This window comes from Paramormyrops kingsleyae, chromosome 11 (genome assembly GCF_048594095.1).
Source record: "Paramormyrops kingsleyae isolate MSU_618 chromosome 11, PKINGS_0.4, whole genome shotgun sequence".
In the NCBI taxonomy this organism is placed as follows: domain Eukaryota; kingdom Metazoa; phylum Chordata; class Actinopteri; order Osteoglossiformes; family Mormyridae; genus Paramormyrops; species Paramormyrops kingsleyae.
Genome location: NC_132807.1, coordinates 25,496,025 through 25,512,496, shown reverse-complemented (window position 1 = coordinate 25,512,496; position 16,472 = coordinate 25,496,025). Strand labels below are relative to the sequence as shown.

Here is a 16,472-nt window from a genome sequence, read left to right as displayed (position 1 = left end):
CTGTTTCCGTGGCGATCCGCTGGCCCCGTGCGGCACAGGGAAACTGGAGTCCCTTGTTTAGCTGTGGGTTATTGAGCTGTAATTCTAGCTGTAGCACCGGATTATTTGGCGTGCAACAAGTTGGCTGCCGCTTGACAAGAGTGTTAGTGGTAAAGCTTCCCAGATAAACAGAATCAGGCCTCGGTATAATGCAAACAAAAGCAGGACGGAGCTGTGCTCCCAAACGTGGTTCCGCTGAATGCCGAAAGCTTCAAGCGACTCTGAATCAGCGCAGTCGGTGGATGGGCAAGGCCTGGCTTTATCCACCCGTGACATCACATCCTCCCTCCTCAGACGCGTATCCCTGTAGCCCGACCGTGAACACTGACAGCTCCAACGAAAGCCGTCCTTTTACAACTGCTGGCGTAACAAGAGCGGAAGTCGGCATCAAACACAAACAAGCATTGTTGTGGAGAAGCTATATATATATCAGGAAGGTGTTGTTGCATAGCAAACACACGGAATTTCACAAAATAAAGAAAATGCACACAAGCCCACGTTACGACAGCAAAAAAACGGGTCAAAGTTCACGGCCGATCATGATCAACCAGTCAGCTGCCACTTCATATGTACTTACAACACCCACTGACCATCAAAAGGCAATTAAACGGCACTGCACACATTGCCAAAAAGAGAATATATAGAGAATACTGAATTATACAATCGACGACCACTCCATGCAACTGTGTCACAGTCCCTCCACATGACGTCATTCAAAATAAAATGACACCATGGGTTCAACTTACAGGTGCGAGTTTTATTTTCTCCCCGTGCAGCGCGGCTAGACAACGGGAGCGAGGCAGGCCGTCCGGGGCCACGACTGACCTGCTGGCTTTGCAGGCCGGCCGGGTGCAAAAGAAGAAAACATGCAATGGGATTTCCTTCCCCAATTTCCTGCAGATCACACATTAATAGTGCACACAAAAAAAAGAAAATAAAAAAAAACTTAGAGATTATGAAGGAGTGAGCTCCCCTTTGAAAAAGGTGAAAATTCACTCGACGAACTGGCTCCATTTAATTGTGCATTTGTCTCTTTATGAATTGTTCATCTGTTGATTAGAACCAATTTGGCTACTCAAATCATGTTTGATTCAATCCGACCTCTGAAATAGCTATAAAACGTTATCAATCATATCAATTTAGCCCGCATGATTGATTCGTTAATTCGCAATTAGAGTTATTCACTACATCAACTGGAATAGTTACCATATATATTTACGACTACTAACAAAAAATACGCGTTTGAGTGAGTGTGTGTGCGGCTTTAACAGCCCATGACTGTCAGTCCACGTGGTGTTTGTCTGTTACTTCTAAACTCTTCGTCAGTTGAGTCCCTGTTCCACCAGCTTCCAGAAGCGCGACATCAAATAGGTGACCAGAATCGAAGTGTATCTCTGGGAGGCTCGAGCTTCTGAAACGTGGACTACTTATAAATCTCCTGTGACAGATATGCATTGATTACCTGCGGTCTCAGATTTGCAAAGGCAACGACAAGCGCAAGACCTGCGAGCTTCTGATATCTAAACAGAGCTGACAGCGGGGACGGATATTTCAGCAGATCAATCACCTGGTGTGTAACAGAAGCTCCCTTCACATCAAAAGGCCGTTGACTCATGATAAACACAGATATCGACTGTTGATGCTGTTGCATGCATATAAACATTGCCTGTTTATTGACATCAGATACTATAATACAAGTGTTGAAAGAAACATGGTTATTTCCATTTCAGCAGCTACCCCACAGTTCTTAAAACAGGTTTTTTATGAAGAGACTTTGCTTACACTATTTATATTCATGGGTCTGTATACACAGAGCCAAATGAACAGAGGCACATGGCAGCCATCTTTAAATCGCAAGTTCTACTCACCTATGATGCAAACCTATTGACCAGCCACTGGGGCAGCACTAAGCTACCAGCGGCCACTGTGTCTGTGAACCAACATACATTTATATTTGATTTATCTGGCAGACACTTTTGTCCAAAGCAACGTACAAGTGAGGCGAATAGCACATTACTAACATACAGCTGTCACAGAGTCGACTAGGCGTAAGTGCAGCTTGGATGAGCTTTCAGTGAATGTCCAGGTACAAGTGTAAGCAGTATTGGATTGGTGATAATGGTTTGAGAAGTGATTCATTGAAGAAAATGGTTAAAAAGAACACAGACACATGAGGAGGAAGACAGCGACAGGCCAACAGACAGGACCACAACGGCATGAAGGCAGACATTTTAAACAGCCCCGCGTCTTTAGGGAGACAGTACCACACACAATTGGGGTCTTTTTGGGGGCGAGCCGAACTGGGCCGAGACCCTGCAGCCAGTCCACTTCTCCCTCAGGTGATGGTTTCCTCAGTCTGAAATGGCTGCTGTCAGACACACGCTGGGTGTGTCAAAATGATTCCCCGCGTCGCCCGCTCTTTCATTTCCCCTCCCGGCCTCCCTCCTGCGGCCCCTCTGCGACAGCCATTTCAGACCTTTCACCATTTGAAGTGGACTGTTTTGGACATTTTTTCACTTGTGATTATTGTCATTTTCAAAATTTTCATGTTATTACTGGCTATTGTAGTACTGGCCTACTTTCCCCTAGATTACCCAATTTTTCAGGCCACTGATTGTTGTGCCGGTATTGACGGCTTGCTTTGAAATGATCATTTTTAATACTGCGTAATTATTCACAGCAGCGCTGATATAATTTCATTAATATTATTATACTTTTCAGCTTACTCACACTTATCAGATTATTCATGCCATTGATCTATTTTCGCAGGGCGCGGTCTCCGCCGCTCGATATGTCACGGCATTAAAGAATGCTGTAAGTCTGCCCCCGTCTAACAGGACCTCCTTAGGTTGCCGTCTGTCGCTCTCATTATTTTATGTTCTACCGGAGGTACACAAAAGCTACTTCAAAAGGCCAAATTAGCGGAAGAGAAAATACACTACGATGAAACCGATAATGAAAAAAACACTCTGACTGCATAATAAAGGCAGTTTGCGATTGGATTTTGAAAGCCTTGTCTGTACTGAAAGGGTGTGTTGTGTGTTTTAACGCTTCCTCAGTCACCGTTGCATGTAAAACGTACAGAGTCACTGACGTGACCGACTTTCCTGCGACTGTCTACGTTGCTATCAGTCGGAGTGCACTGTGCTGTACTCCAGGTCGCCTGCCCGCACGATGTGGGTCGGCCTCTTCTCGATTGGACGGCAGAGGCCGGGCTCACCTGGCGCGGACGGCAGCAAGGTCAGTAAGGTCTGTTGGCGTCCTTTGGCCGCTTGAGCTGCACCTTCAGCCTCTTCATGCCGATCTGGAAGCCGTTCATGGCCTGGATGGCGGCCTGGGCACTGGACGGGTTGTCAAAGCTGACAAAGCCTGGGGGAGGGGGGTGGGGGGGGGCAGGGGAGTGAACGAGGGCGGCCACAGGAGTCGTGACGGGTATTATCTTTACATCACATTTACATTTATTTATTTAGCAGACACTTTAATCCGAAGCGACGAGCAATCGAGAAAGCGGGGCCAGTCAGTCCCAGGGACCATTGGGGTTAAGAGCTTTGCTCACGACCCCAGCAATGAAACCACTGCGCTGAGCATGGGATTTGAACCGCCGACCTCCTGATCACGAGTCCACCACGAGTTGCACACCACCCGCGTTACCCCACACGAATACCACCACCGTCTGGCAAAGAAACGATAGGCTGGTCCAGCCTCATTTAGGCCTAAACTAAAGCGACTGTGTACCAGGTTAAGGGCTAGGATTTATGCCCAGTATGCTATTGGTTCAAACTGGAAGAAGAAGTGTATTGGATAACCATTAATGTCATCTAGTAATGGGGGAAATGAAGCCTTAAACCTGTGGCGGGTGGGATTATCCTGAGCTGTCAATAACTGATGAGTTTAATCCACTGCCCACTGATTAAATGATCGGTTCTTACTGACACTGATTGACTGATAATCTCACCCAGAGTGGATTCTAAGGTCTGATTTTACCATCCAATGCTCCGATGTCCAGAGTTACACCACCAGTCAAATGTTTTTTGCATCTACTGAGATTTTCTACATTTATTCACATGTTATTCACTAAACATTTACTAGAAATAAACTAAATGTTCTTTACTAACAAATTCACAATATGTTCACCATTTGAGTACTTCTATTTACAAAAAAATGTCATATTTTTGATTCTTCATAGTAGCCTCCGCTAGCGGCTACAACAGCAGGGAAAATTTGAGGCATTCAAGGGACATTAAATACTGCTCTGTTTTATGGGATGAAACAGTTAACTGCTGCATTTAAAGTTAAAGGACAGCCTAGAATTTGACTGCCATCACCACACAACCAGGTAACAGGATGTCAGACATTAACTGTTACATACTCTCTCCATGCTAAAAAAGAAATTTGTTTTATTTGACTTATATTTTCATTCACAATTACAACTTTCCAATGCTTAACAAGAATAAAAAAAAACTACAATTTATGGAATAAATGGAAAAGTGGTAAAAAAGAAAACTCTGTTGTGTAAAGACTTTTGACTGGTTTATGTATAAACAGAATGAATCATAAAAATTAAGCCATCTATGGCCATTTTGATCAAAGATTTGCTTGGCTAAATTAAAATAAAATTTAACTGTATTCCAACCAAATGAAGTGAAAGCAGAAGTAACACATAAAAGTAAAGAGACAGAGAGTAAGATTTAGCTGGACCAAAGAGATGAGGAGAGATGAGCAGAGACAATGAGGGACCTGGCTGAAGAGCGACAAGGAGAGATGAGGAGAGACAATGAGGGACATTGCTGAAGAGCGACAAGGAGAGATGAGGAGAGACAATGAGGGACCTGACTGAAGAGCGACAAGGACAGATGAGGAGAGACAATGAGGGACCTGGCTGAAGAGCGACAAGGAGAGATGAGGAGAGATAATGAGGGACATCGCTGAAGAGTGACAAGGAGAGATGAGGAGAGACAATGAGGGACATCGCTGAAGAGCGACAAGGAGAGATGAGGAGAGACAATGAGGGATCTGGCTGAAGAGCGACAAGGAGAGATGAGGAGAGACAATGAGGGACCTGGCTGAAGAGCGACAAGGAGAGATGAGGAGAGACAATGAGGGACCTGGCTGAAGAGCGACAAGGAGAGATGAGGAGAGACAATGAGGGACCTGGCTGAAGAGCGACAAGGAGAGATGAGGAGAGACAATGAGGGACATCGCTGAAGAGCGACAAGGAGAGATGAGGAGAGACAATGAGGGACATCGCTGAAGAGCGACAAGGAGAGATGAGGAGAGACAATGAGGGACATCGCTGAAGAGCGACAAGGAGAGATGAGGAGAGACAATGAGAGACCTGGCTGAAGAGCGACAAGGAGAGATGAGGAGAGACAATGAGGGACATCGTTGAAGAGCGACAAGGAGAGATGAGGAGAGACAATGAGGGATCTGGCTGAAGAGCGACAAGGAGAGATGAGGAGAGACAATGAGGGACCTGGCTGAAGAGTGACAAGGAGAGATGAGGAGAGACAATGAGGGACCTGGCTGAAGAGCGACAAGGAGAGATGAGGAGAGACAATGAGGGACCTGGCTGAAGAGCGACAAGGAGAGATGAGGAGAGACAATGAGGGACATCGCTGAAGAGCGAGAAGGAGAGATGAGGAGAGACAATGAGGGACATCGCTGAAGAGCGACAAGGAGAGATGAGGAGAGACAATGAGGGATCTGGCTGAAGAGCGACAAGGAGAGATGAGGAGAGACAATGAGGGACCTGGCTGAAGTGGAGAGGAGGCCAAGGAAAGAATAGAAGAGAAAAAGACCTTTAATAAACCCATTTCTTCGGAGTAGGTTTAATAAACCTCAGTCCTATATACTTTCACCCCAAAATGCTATTGTGGGGGAGATGGCAAAGGATGGAGAGACAGAGGAAGTGGATTAAATGGCTAAAAGACATAGGATGCTTTGGCTGAGAATAAATTAAAGCCCCGAATACCTGTATGTGCCTGTAATTCTTTAAGCCACCATAAGACGCACTTTATGAGGCATGAGCCGCTTTCTGAGGCTCCACACATCCCCCATAGTCTGCTGCCGTGACCCAAGTCATACAGGCCTGATGTATTTAAATTACAGCTGTTTCAAGAATAATAACAGACTGCCATCCATTCAAAGGGTTAAAGACTGAGTCCTGCGACTTTACGAGAGAGTTAACCCCCCCCCCCCCCTCCCATCGCCCCCCCACTCTGCATGGGAACGCTGTCCCATTCGGAAGGAGGGCGGGCACCTCCCTGGGAATTTCCTGCTCGATTTCAGTTCTGTGATTTTTTAGCAAACATCCTGACCTACACAGAGACAACCCCCGCCCCACCCCACCCCCCCTCATACCGCCGTACGCCAGTTCACGGCGTTCAAGGGCAAGTCCCCCGAATCTGCCCCCCACCCCCCCACCCCCGGCTGATGACACCTGCGTTTACTGGAGCGGGATTAACACCTTATATAACCTCTAAGTAAAGCCCTATAAACCCATCCTTATTAATTTAATATGACTCAGAGATGCAGGCTATTCTCATCTCGCCTGCTTCCCCCCCACCCCCCAAACCTCAATATTGAGGGAATAAATATGTCGCAGGCGCCGAGGACCCTGATCCCTGGCTCGAGATCGCAATTCATTATAAACCTTTTTAAGCTGACTCTTCCGTGGGGGAGGCCGGGAAGTCATAGGAATATGAAGGCGACCTTTCCCCGCTCGCCCGTCCGCCGCGCTGTCGGCCCGCTTTAGCTGTTTGTCTGAGCGGCCGGAGCGGAAGGCGTGACCGGGGCCAGACGGGAGCATTAATTCACCCCCCGGCTCTTCTCGGAGCCGTTTTCATGGTTTTCGGGTTACGATGCCGGGAACCACAGGCTCGTCCAATCCCGTCGCACCGGCCTGGACTCCCGAGTGTCACGTGACCAACGGGAAGGAAAAACAGGCGGAGATAAGTGTGGGGCTTCCTCCATTTGTCTGGCTAATTTACCCCACTGAGTGTGGCGCATGACGCCCGAGGTCTCAGCACTCTGCGGGCAAACCCCCCCAGTTATGAAGTAATGGCACATCAAGACATAACAACCTGAGCTGCCTTGAAAGCTTTTTAAATCTTCTCCGAGGCTCATTATCAGCGCAGGGCAGCGGCGCTGACTCTCCGCTCGTATATTTCCATCCAACTTCTATAGGGGAATCGTAGCACCATTTTAGCATGTTTAATGCACTTATTTTTGTATTCAAAAACTGGCATATATCTTTACTTTAGTCTCTGAATAAGACACCCTGTGGAGGTCAGTAAAGGGCGATGTCCTCGGTTCTAGCACACCAAGACAGACAGGAGGACTTACAGATCCACGGCGCTACGGTACTGGCAGGCAAGCGTGGGGAAATCGGCGAGGACGGGAGTTTGAACAGTGGCCCAGGGGCTGTAGGGGCTGGTCATGTGACCGAAACTCAGAAAGGTTGCCGGGGTTGGGTTGCGTTGTGCGGCTGGTAAGGTCACAGGCCTGTTCTGGGGGGAGGTCAGCCAGAAAGCCAAACACGCTGTTTAAAATCACTATGACTGGTATTAGGGGAGACACGACATCCCAGAATTACAGGGCACCTTGATCTGGGCACTCAGGACACCCCACCCCCCCCCCCCCCTCACCTCGGCCAGCGCACAGGAAAGCTGACAACCCCAGAGGTGATCCAAAGCAAGGACGACTTTACTGATCTTGGTGAAGCGATCGGTCTCGCCACAGCATTGGATAATGTGGGATTCCTGAACGAGTCCATTCCGGTTCCGGAGGCGAGTCCCACTCACCGAAACATTTGCTCTGATTGGTCGCCCGGTCCACAAAAACTTTGGCAGAGATGACGTTACCGAAAGGCAGGAACATCTGCGTGAGCTCGGCGTCTCCGAACTCCTGGGGAAGGTGGTAAATAAACAGGTTGCAGCCCTCTGGTCCTGGAAACAGGCAGATGGGGGGGGGGAGGGAGGGGGGGGTTGGTGGGCAGAGTGGCAAAACAGCCAAATTCACTAATAAAAGCACAGTGTGCGTCATATTTGCCACCTGTTAAGTGGCTCCCAAAACTCTCATCTCAAATACAGTATTTCTCTGATGAACAGAGAGAAGTACAAGGAAACACACAGACTCAGGGCTGGAGTCCTTTGCTTTATGCTTTATAAATGACATAATTAAACTTTAATAATACAGGTACATATTGCTGGCTGCAGATCTGCTTTGGGACAGTTTCCCTCAGTCTCATAACTTCCCGAAATGGTGAATATCACTGCAGTGAGGGTGCGCCCAGCCAAGCACGGAAATGACCTGCCACATGGCGATTTATTAACATAGATTTGGGCTACCGTCCCTTTAAAACAAGGGGAGCTTAAAGGGGAGGGACCTGACAGCAGAGGAAAGGACAGTAGCTGGGGACCGGGGACGCGTGAGACTGACCCGCGGAGCTGTCCGCAAACACCGCAGCCCAGCTGTTTACCGAGCCCTTAACGGCGGTAAATAACGAACAGATTGGCGTCGCCTGAGAAAGCGTGCCAGCCTGCCCCGGCTTCTGCCGCCTGGCCCTCCTCTGTGGCCATGCTAGCCGGCGTCCCGATTCGTCAAAGCCAGGTTCCGGTGCCCCCCCCCCCCCGAGCCACCAGACACTCTCACTCAGAAAGGTATTAAGCGCAGCACCTGACTGAATAACAGTCTTTAAAAAGACATGAGAGTGATTTAGGGGAAACAGAGAGCGTAGCTCTGCAGACCCCATCAGGCCTTTTAATAATTCACACACGTTTTATGAGGATTTTTCACCGCTATAGACTTTCACCGCACAATGTAAGAACCTCCCTCGTTCGACCCACTGACACAACTGACAGAACTCTCACAGCCCAATTGTGGCTCTTCACCTCCGCATTTAAAAACGAGGTCTTTCCTGTGCCTGGGCAGTGTGACCAGCTTCTGAGCTGCGATATAAAACAAGATGAGATGTCCTCACACTGGGATGTGCGGAGAGCCTCACGGCACCGTGTAAGATCAACGTTACAGTGAGGTTCGAGGCAGATGAGTTACGGTTCAGCCAGTGTGCCCCAGCTACCATCGTGGTAGTCTCACAAGAGCAGTGTTCACCAAATGCCCATCTCCGCCTGTGTTCTCAAAATAAAAACAAACCAAGAGACTCCTCCCCTTCCAGACGTCTATGGAGCGAATGCAGTGCACATGCCTACCAGTTACCTCCTCGCTCTGCTAATTTAATGCATGGAGCACCAGAATGGAACAGGGCAATTATCACCTTTTATCTTGGATGGGAGGGGCCTCTCTTACCTTCTCTTTGTTGCTGGGGAATGATGGCTGGTTGCTGTGGAAACGCTTGGCTGATTGGCGCATAGGCGGCTGGGTAGGCTGCTGTAGCGAGGGAGAGTGGAAGGGTGGGAGGGGGGGGGGGAGCGGATTACACTCCAAATTTCACACTTGTTTTCAGTTTCACAAAACAACCTTGAGCTGTACCATACTCGCTCACTGGTGGACAAATAGACCGGCGCCGCTGCCCAACACGTGCTGGCAGCCCCCGCATCAGTGCCGGAATAATGCCGTCGCAATTAAGGGTGCGGGGGTGCGGGGGAGCGGGGGCTCGGGGAACGGCGGGAAGCGGGCGTCGGCCACAATCAGAGTCACCTGTTATGTTTCCAGGTTCGATTAGCGGGTCGTGTCCCAGCCCGAATCAGGGCAGTAAGCCTTTGGGTATTTCCTGTAAATGGTGAGTGGCTGGTTCTTTGCTGTTAGACCTTTGAGTGAAGCACTCAACTTCAGCCGCGTCAATGCGGCAGGCTGTGAAATACCTACGTGTGTGCAAGAGCAAAAGCCCCAGTCCACCGGCTAAATGCAATGTCAAGGTAAAACTTCTCCAATCGAGCTTAAAAGGGCCAGTGCAGTCAGCTGTGAGTGTCAAGAAAAGATTGTGCTCTGTGGTAATGAACACTGATTCCCAGCAGGGGGCGGGGGTGGGGAGGGGGTACCTGCGTAGTGCTGTACCCCAGTGTAGGCTTGCTGGAGGGGGTCGGCCACCGTTGGGCTTTGTGCTGCAGACAGAAAGAGAGAACGGTGGATCTTTTGTAGAAGGGCAAACTCTTTTCGAGCGGCTTAAAATAGTCCTTTCTCTCCCTGCGTTTCCCTCAAAGCTGTGGTCCACAACATTATGGTCCTGCTGGGAGGGGGAGGGGGGGCAGGGGGTACAGAGAGGACCTAGGCAGCATCAGAGGAGGGGGTGTCCTACCCACAAAAGAATAGTCTCCCCTCCTATTAATGGGCCGCATTACATCATTAAAAACGAGGTACTGACAACAGACAGGCCAAAATACGACCCCCCCCCCCCCCGTCCGCCCCCTCTCTTATAATCTTTACGGCAGACAGTGGTATGTTAATGCATCGACCCTCTGGCGTTCCCTCTGAGAGGAGGAAGAGGGACCAAAAAAAATAACAACAAAAACAGTGGATAAACATGCCCCCCCGCAGCAGGGGGGGTAGAACAGAGCGACTAGCAATATCATATTTCACAGTTCTATAAAACTCTCCCTCCCACAAATGTCTGCATCAAATATTAACCACACAGCAAACAAGCTACTTTGTAGCTCATTATCACTGCAGCTGTCTTATATAATGGAGTCTCTGACTTCCAAAGGGCTGGTGACCATCCTGCCCTTACCGGACCAGCGAGGCCTTGTGCCTCCACACACACAGGCCTGCATGCTTTATAGGCCCTGGGGGGGGGCTGTCAGCATAGCAGGGGAGCGCCGATTAAAGCTTGCTGCGGCGACACGTGACTCACCCGGGTAGGGATGGATCCCGTTGGTGTATATGGGCTCGGAGGTAGGGTGCCCGTTACTCTGCGGGGGCAGGGCGCTGAAGCCGTTGACTCCGAGGGGCGCGGCGATGCTGTGCACGGCTGCGGCACTGATCCCCGGGGGGGTGCTGGTGCCTGCAGACGGAGGAGAACCGGGTCGCTGAGGCCAGCGGGGGGGCTCGTGTCTGACCCGATCGGAGCTACAAGACCACTCTAATTGGACCCGGGGGCTTAGAGCTATCTGTCTATTACCGGGCTCTGTTCCCTCAAGGTACATTCCAGGTTTGTCACCTTGTCAACGCCTTCCCTTGACAAGGGATTATTAGCGCCCCCCCTCCCCCTCCCCCCTGAAGGACATTTAAGTCAAACAGGATTAAATTTGATAGGCATTACATTAGTGGACGTGCATTTTTTGGATTACAAAAGCTGGATGTAGCACGAAGCCACTCGATTTAATTCAATCACCCCCCCCCCCCCAAACCCCAGGTAATCAGCTGACTTGGCGAGGGTCGATGAAACGGGGTCTCGTGCTCCCTGGAAGCGAGGGACACACACCTTTGGCTTTAGACGAGGTGACCTCGCTCATACATTAACGGATGGACTGGTTGCCGAGCAACAAGAGGACAACCCACCAGCCGTGTGGAGACGGTAAGGGTCCCGACTGCACTCACTCAGTGTGACCCCTAGGCGTCCCGCCACGGGAACTGGCCTGGTTTCGACCCGCCTCCTCGACCCGAAACGGGGCTGGTCTGGCACAAGCCCCTGGGCTGTCGGGGCGAGTGGCATTATGCTGGCGGGCGAGAGCCAAAAGGTGCCCATTTCCTGTCTGACTGCACACTGGCGCACCCACAGCTCTGGCCCCCCCACACTGACGGCTCACTGGGTCTGCCAGCCCACAGTCATTTGGCTGCGACACCATGAGCTTATGACCCCACCCCCCACACAGAGAATAATTTCATTATTAATGGGCAATCTACCTTTGCAGGAAGCCAAGCAGAGGAATGTGGGCCACAGAGGAAAGTGCAAAGGTGAGGTCCAATACCCCAGGGGGGTTAACCATGGGCGTGGTCCAATACCCCAGGGGGGTTAACCATGGGCGTGGTCCAATACCCCAGGGGGGTTAACCAAGGGCGTGGTCCAATACCCCAGGGGGGTTAACCATGGGCATGGTCCAATACCCCAGGGGGGTTAACCATGGGCGTGGTCATAGACCTCAGGAAGGTAACTATAGGAATGGCTGTGTACTTCATTCAAGTGTTGCAGGCATGACTATGTACCCCAGGGGGGTTAACCATGGGCGTGGTCCAATACCCCAGGGGGGTTAACCATGGGTGTGGTCCAATACCCCAGGGGGGTTAACCATGGGCGTGGTCATAGACTTCAGGAAGGTAACTATAGGAATGGCTGTGTACTTCATTCAAGTGTTGCAGGCATGACTATGTAGCTGAGGAGGGGGACGACTGGGCGCGTCTGTGTACCTGAGGAGGGGCAGGACTGGGCGCGGCTGTGTACCTGAGGAGGGGGACGACTGGGCGCGGCTGTGTACCTGAGGAGGGGGACGACTGGGCGCGGCTGTGTACCTGAGGAGGGGGACGACTGGGCGCGGCTGTGTACCTGAGGAGGGGGACGACTGGGCGCGGCTGTGTACCTGAGGAGGGGGACGACTGGGCGCGTCTGTGTAACTGAGGAGGGGCAGGACTGGGTGCCTCTGTGTACCTGAGGAGGGGGACGACTGGGCGCGGCTGTGTACCTGATGAGGGGGAGGACTGGGCGCGTCTGTGTACCTGAGGAGGGGGACGACTGGGCGCGGCTGTGTACCTGAGGAGGGGGACGACTTGGCGCGTCTGTGTACCTGAGGAGGGGGACGACTGGGCGCGGCTGTGTACCTGAGGAGGGGGACGACTGGGCGCGGCTGTGTACCTGAGGAGGGGGACGACTTGGCGCGTCTGTGTACCTGAGGAGGGGGACGACTGGGCGCGGCTGTGTACCTGAGGAGGGGGACGACTGGGTGCGGCTGTGTACCTGAGCAGGGGCAGGACTGGGCGCGGCTGTGTACCTGAGGAGGGGGACGACTGGGTGCGGCTGTGTACCTGAGCAGGGGCAGGACTGGGGGCGGCTGTGTACCTGAGGAGGGGGACGACTGGGCACGGCTGTGTACCTGAGGAGGGGCAGGACTGGGCGCGGCTGTGTACCTGAGGAGGGGCAGGACTGGGTGCGGCTGTGTACCTGAGGAGGGGAAGGACTGGGCGCGTCTGTGTACCTGAGGAGGGGAATGACTGGGCGCGGCTGTGTACCTGAGGAGGGGCAGGACTGGGCGCGGCTGTCTACCTGAGGACGGTGTCATGGGAGCCGCCACGAGGCCGTTGACGTTGAATGCCGCCATGTGCTGCATTTGTGCTGCGGCGATGGCTGCCATGGGGTTCAGGTAGGAGCCCTGGGTTGCAGCCATGAGGGCGGCTTGCTGTTGCATCATTTGCTGCGAAAGAGACAGAGAGTACAACAGATCATCAGAACATTAACATTCTCAGCTCAGGCCTTTGTGTCCACGAGGTCCAAGCCCTTGGTCTCCTTTATGCTGATGCTAAATGCGGCTAAGCCGTCCCGATTCACATTCGAAAAACTAGAACTACATATAAAATGACAATTAATGACACTGAGCCGCGTGCCTGTGTGTGTGTGTGTGTGTGCGATGTGTGTGTGTGTGTGTGTGTGTGCGCGATGTGTGATGACGTTTCCTCACCTGCCATGCACAGCTATCACTTACAGCGTGGGTGTAGGCCCCGTAGGCGCCAAACTGGATGGTCATGGGGCTGAAGATCCCGAGCTGCCCGGCCATCTGGTGCATCCTCCGGAGGGTGCGCTCCTTGTCCGTGTCGGCGAACTTCACCACCAGGCTGGAAGATGCCCCCTGACGAGACACAAGAGGCCCAGACCATGGCTGCCGGGTCCCCCCGATGGAGCGAATTGCGTCAGCCTCAGGTAGGGGGGGCCCAGACGGGACATCTGGGACGAGCACAGGGGAGGGATAACCCATCTCCTGCATCCAGCATTGGCTGTTTGCTGCACTGGCCAAACACACACACAGCAGATTTCAGCGCATCTGTAACAGAGCTGTGGATCTGTCTGGGGAAAAAATTCCACCAAAACACCCCAAGGGTCTGAACTTCCTCCAGCACGGCGGTCAGAAAGGCCCAACACAGAATGCCCCCTTTCCCTCTTAAAGAGTTGGATTAAATTAACCCCCAAGGGAGCCGATTGCCAGCCAATCCCCCAGCTCCCCATGCGACGTGCGCCCATCCTCTGAAGTCGGCGGAGGGATCAGGGAGCCGCCGGCAGGATGTAGGCGATGTCACGGTCTCGTTAGGGCTGCGTGCAGTACAATGGGGGGGGGGGCGGCCGGCTGGGGGCCACGGGCCAGCCACCGGCAAGAGCACGGACACAAAGGCAGGGGAAGGTCGGGAAAAGCATCCCGTAATCATCAGCTTGCACTTTTCCTTTCATACAACTTGCCGCGATTCCGATTTACATTTTCCCCGAGCTTTTAGAAACCCACACTGAAAGTGTGAGGGTCACGCGGAGGCGATGAGGGGGGGGGGCGCAGAGCAGCAGGCCGCTCCGTCCCTGTTACACTCCATCACCCTAAACGCCACTTAGGTAACCCTTCAGCGTCCCCAAAAACCAAGCTGTTTTATTTTTTCTGCGAAACAGACACGTTTTAGTATCTGCCGTGTTTTAAGCTGTGTGTGGGAATGCTCAGGTTTTCATGGAGAGATCCACTTTGGTGGAATATTCTGAGAAACAGTTCGCAGTTTTATAATTGCATATAATTTAACTGTAATCAAGTTTACAGTAGTGGGGGGGGGGGGGGGGGAGCATGTCAAAATTTCTCCCTTGCCTTGTGCTGAAAATACAGAAGACAACATCTGTCTGGGAGCTGGTGGGGGGAGGGTGGGGGGTGCTTCATACTGCGCTTTGCTAAGGGGCCGCCCCCAGCTTCGGCACACCTCTAAATCATGCCCCCCCCCCCCCCCCCAGTCCATATCCTTATCCCTAAACGTGTGACCTTCCCCAGCTTCTTGAGGCTGGGGTGGGAGGGGGGTGTGACTGGTGGATCGAATGAGGTCATCGCCGAGCGGGGCTCCCCCATGGTGGGGCTGGCATGTTACATTTCGATTCACTGCTTCTAAGAGCTTCTCTGTTCATGTTTTCAATGTCTTTGAGGGGCATGTTCAGTCAGGGCAGGTCATTGTTCATGTAACGCATCACATACAGTAAACAAGCCAGTCTATGTAGGTGTGATGTCTCCCAGACTGCAAACTAACAGGCCCAGGCAACACACCCCAGGCAGTAAATTAACAGGCTGAACTGCATGTACGAAACACAATATCTACGGCAAACAAATAGACCAATGCACTGCATTGCATCTGAAGGGGTTAGGATCATGTCAAACCTGTTTCCCAAAAGAAGCCAAAAACTAAATAAACCAAGTTTACATCCTGCAAAAATCAGCTCTCACATTTTGAACGAAGATGCCACAAACCTAAATATAAAAGTGTCTCCATTGCAGCCAAACGTCCCGACATTGCAAATAAACAAAACCTGTGGGGGAACGACCACATCGAAGGCAAGTGAATTTGCCGAGCATGATGGGAAGACCGCGGGGGGCCCTCACTTCTGACACGGGCAGCGTTGAGACTCATCACAAGTTCAAAAATGAACCTAATTTTCAAAAAAAACAGGCAGCCAGACCATGAAAAGATTGGCTGTCAGATTTTTTTTTGCATGCAAGAGAAAGCCTCAGGGTTTTAATTGAAAAATGCAATAAGATTCAGGAAAAAGTGCAAAACAAACATACACTCCCTCACCATTTTGCATTCAGGACACCCGCGTTTAGTAAAGACTGAAGTAAACATAGCAGACAATTCGCATATTAGCGCTGTGTAAATATCAGCGGACCGGATTGATATTCTGCTTAAGTAACATCAGTTAGTTGCTCAAATTATTCATCCTGCAAGGCCTTAGAAAAGCGCATTCCTTGAGCGAGCGGAGAGGAAGCTGATGTGCCCTTTAATTTTCTAATTTTCACTAATGCGGCTGCCACAATACGCTTTTGACAAAGCCCTCGCGCAAATGGCTGTCAGGGGACGCCGAATTTAGATCACGATTCTGTCAGCAGTTCAGTGAAGCCTAATAAATTAAGAAATCAGCTGTAAACAGAAAAGCGCAAACAAAGAGATGCACGTGGAGGTATTACTCTGAAGGATGGGAGAGCAGGGCGGGGGAAGGGGACGGAAATTACAGCGGTGAGCTGGTCCTGAGACCCTCGGACGTCTGCTTCAAACTAATATCATAATATTAGTAATATTATCAATATTAGTAATAATAACATGTTGAGGTACCTGGTTTCACTTTCTGGTGCATGCTGACCCAGAAACACATCAGAGTAAAGTCCATCACTGCTATCTGCTCCCTTCACATAATCGCTGTCTTTGGCGCAATATAATCTTTTTTTTTTTTTTTTTTTTTTTAATGCACGTTCCACGTTTCTCAAGTGCAAGAACCTGGTGAGCTGGGATCCCATCCCAAGAATCACCATGAACAGCCTGGATGG

The 16,472-nt window shown here is 51.1% G+C and overlaps 1 protein-coding gene across 9 annotated transcripts in view; it reads right to left on the bottom strand.

Moving 5' to 3' along the window:
• celf6 (CUGBP Elav-like family member 6) overlaps positions 1-16,472 on the bottom strand; it is a 102,334-nt gene that overhangs the window by 8,448 nt on the left and 77,414 nt on the right. For 6 of the 9 annotated variants that reach the window (XM_023819656.2, XM_023819660.2, XM_023819662.2 and 3 more), the window contains exons 6-12: positions 13,602-13,769; positions 13,190-13,337; positions 10,847-10,996; positions 10,038-10,100; positions 9,346-9,426; positions 7,842-7,985; positions 3,260-3,408 (exon numbers count right to left, since the gene is read on the bottom strand). In XM_023819656.2, coding sequence (XP_023675424.1) covers positions 3,281-3,408; positions 7,842-7,985; positions 9,346-9,426; positions 10,038-10,100; positions 10,847-10,996; positions 13,190-13,337; positions 13,602-13,769 — 882 coding nt within the window. In that variant the 3' untranslated portion in view covers positions 3,260-3,280. The remainder of the gene's footprint in view (positions 1-3,259; positions 3,409-7,841; positions 7,986-9,345; positions 9,427-10,037; positions 10,101-10,846; positions 10,997-13,189; positions 13,338-13,601; positions 13,770-16,472) is intronic. The other 3 variants (XM_023819663.2, XM_023819664.2, XM_023819665.2) reach the window with 1 other exon arrangement.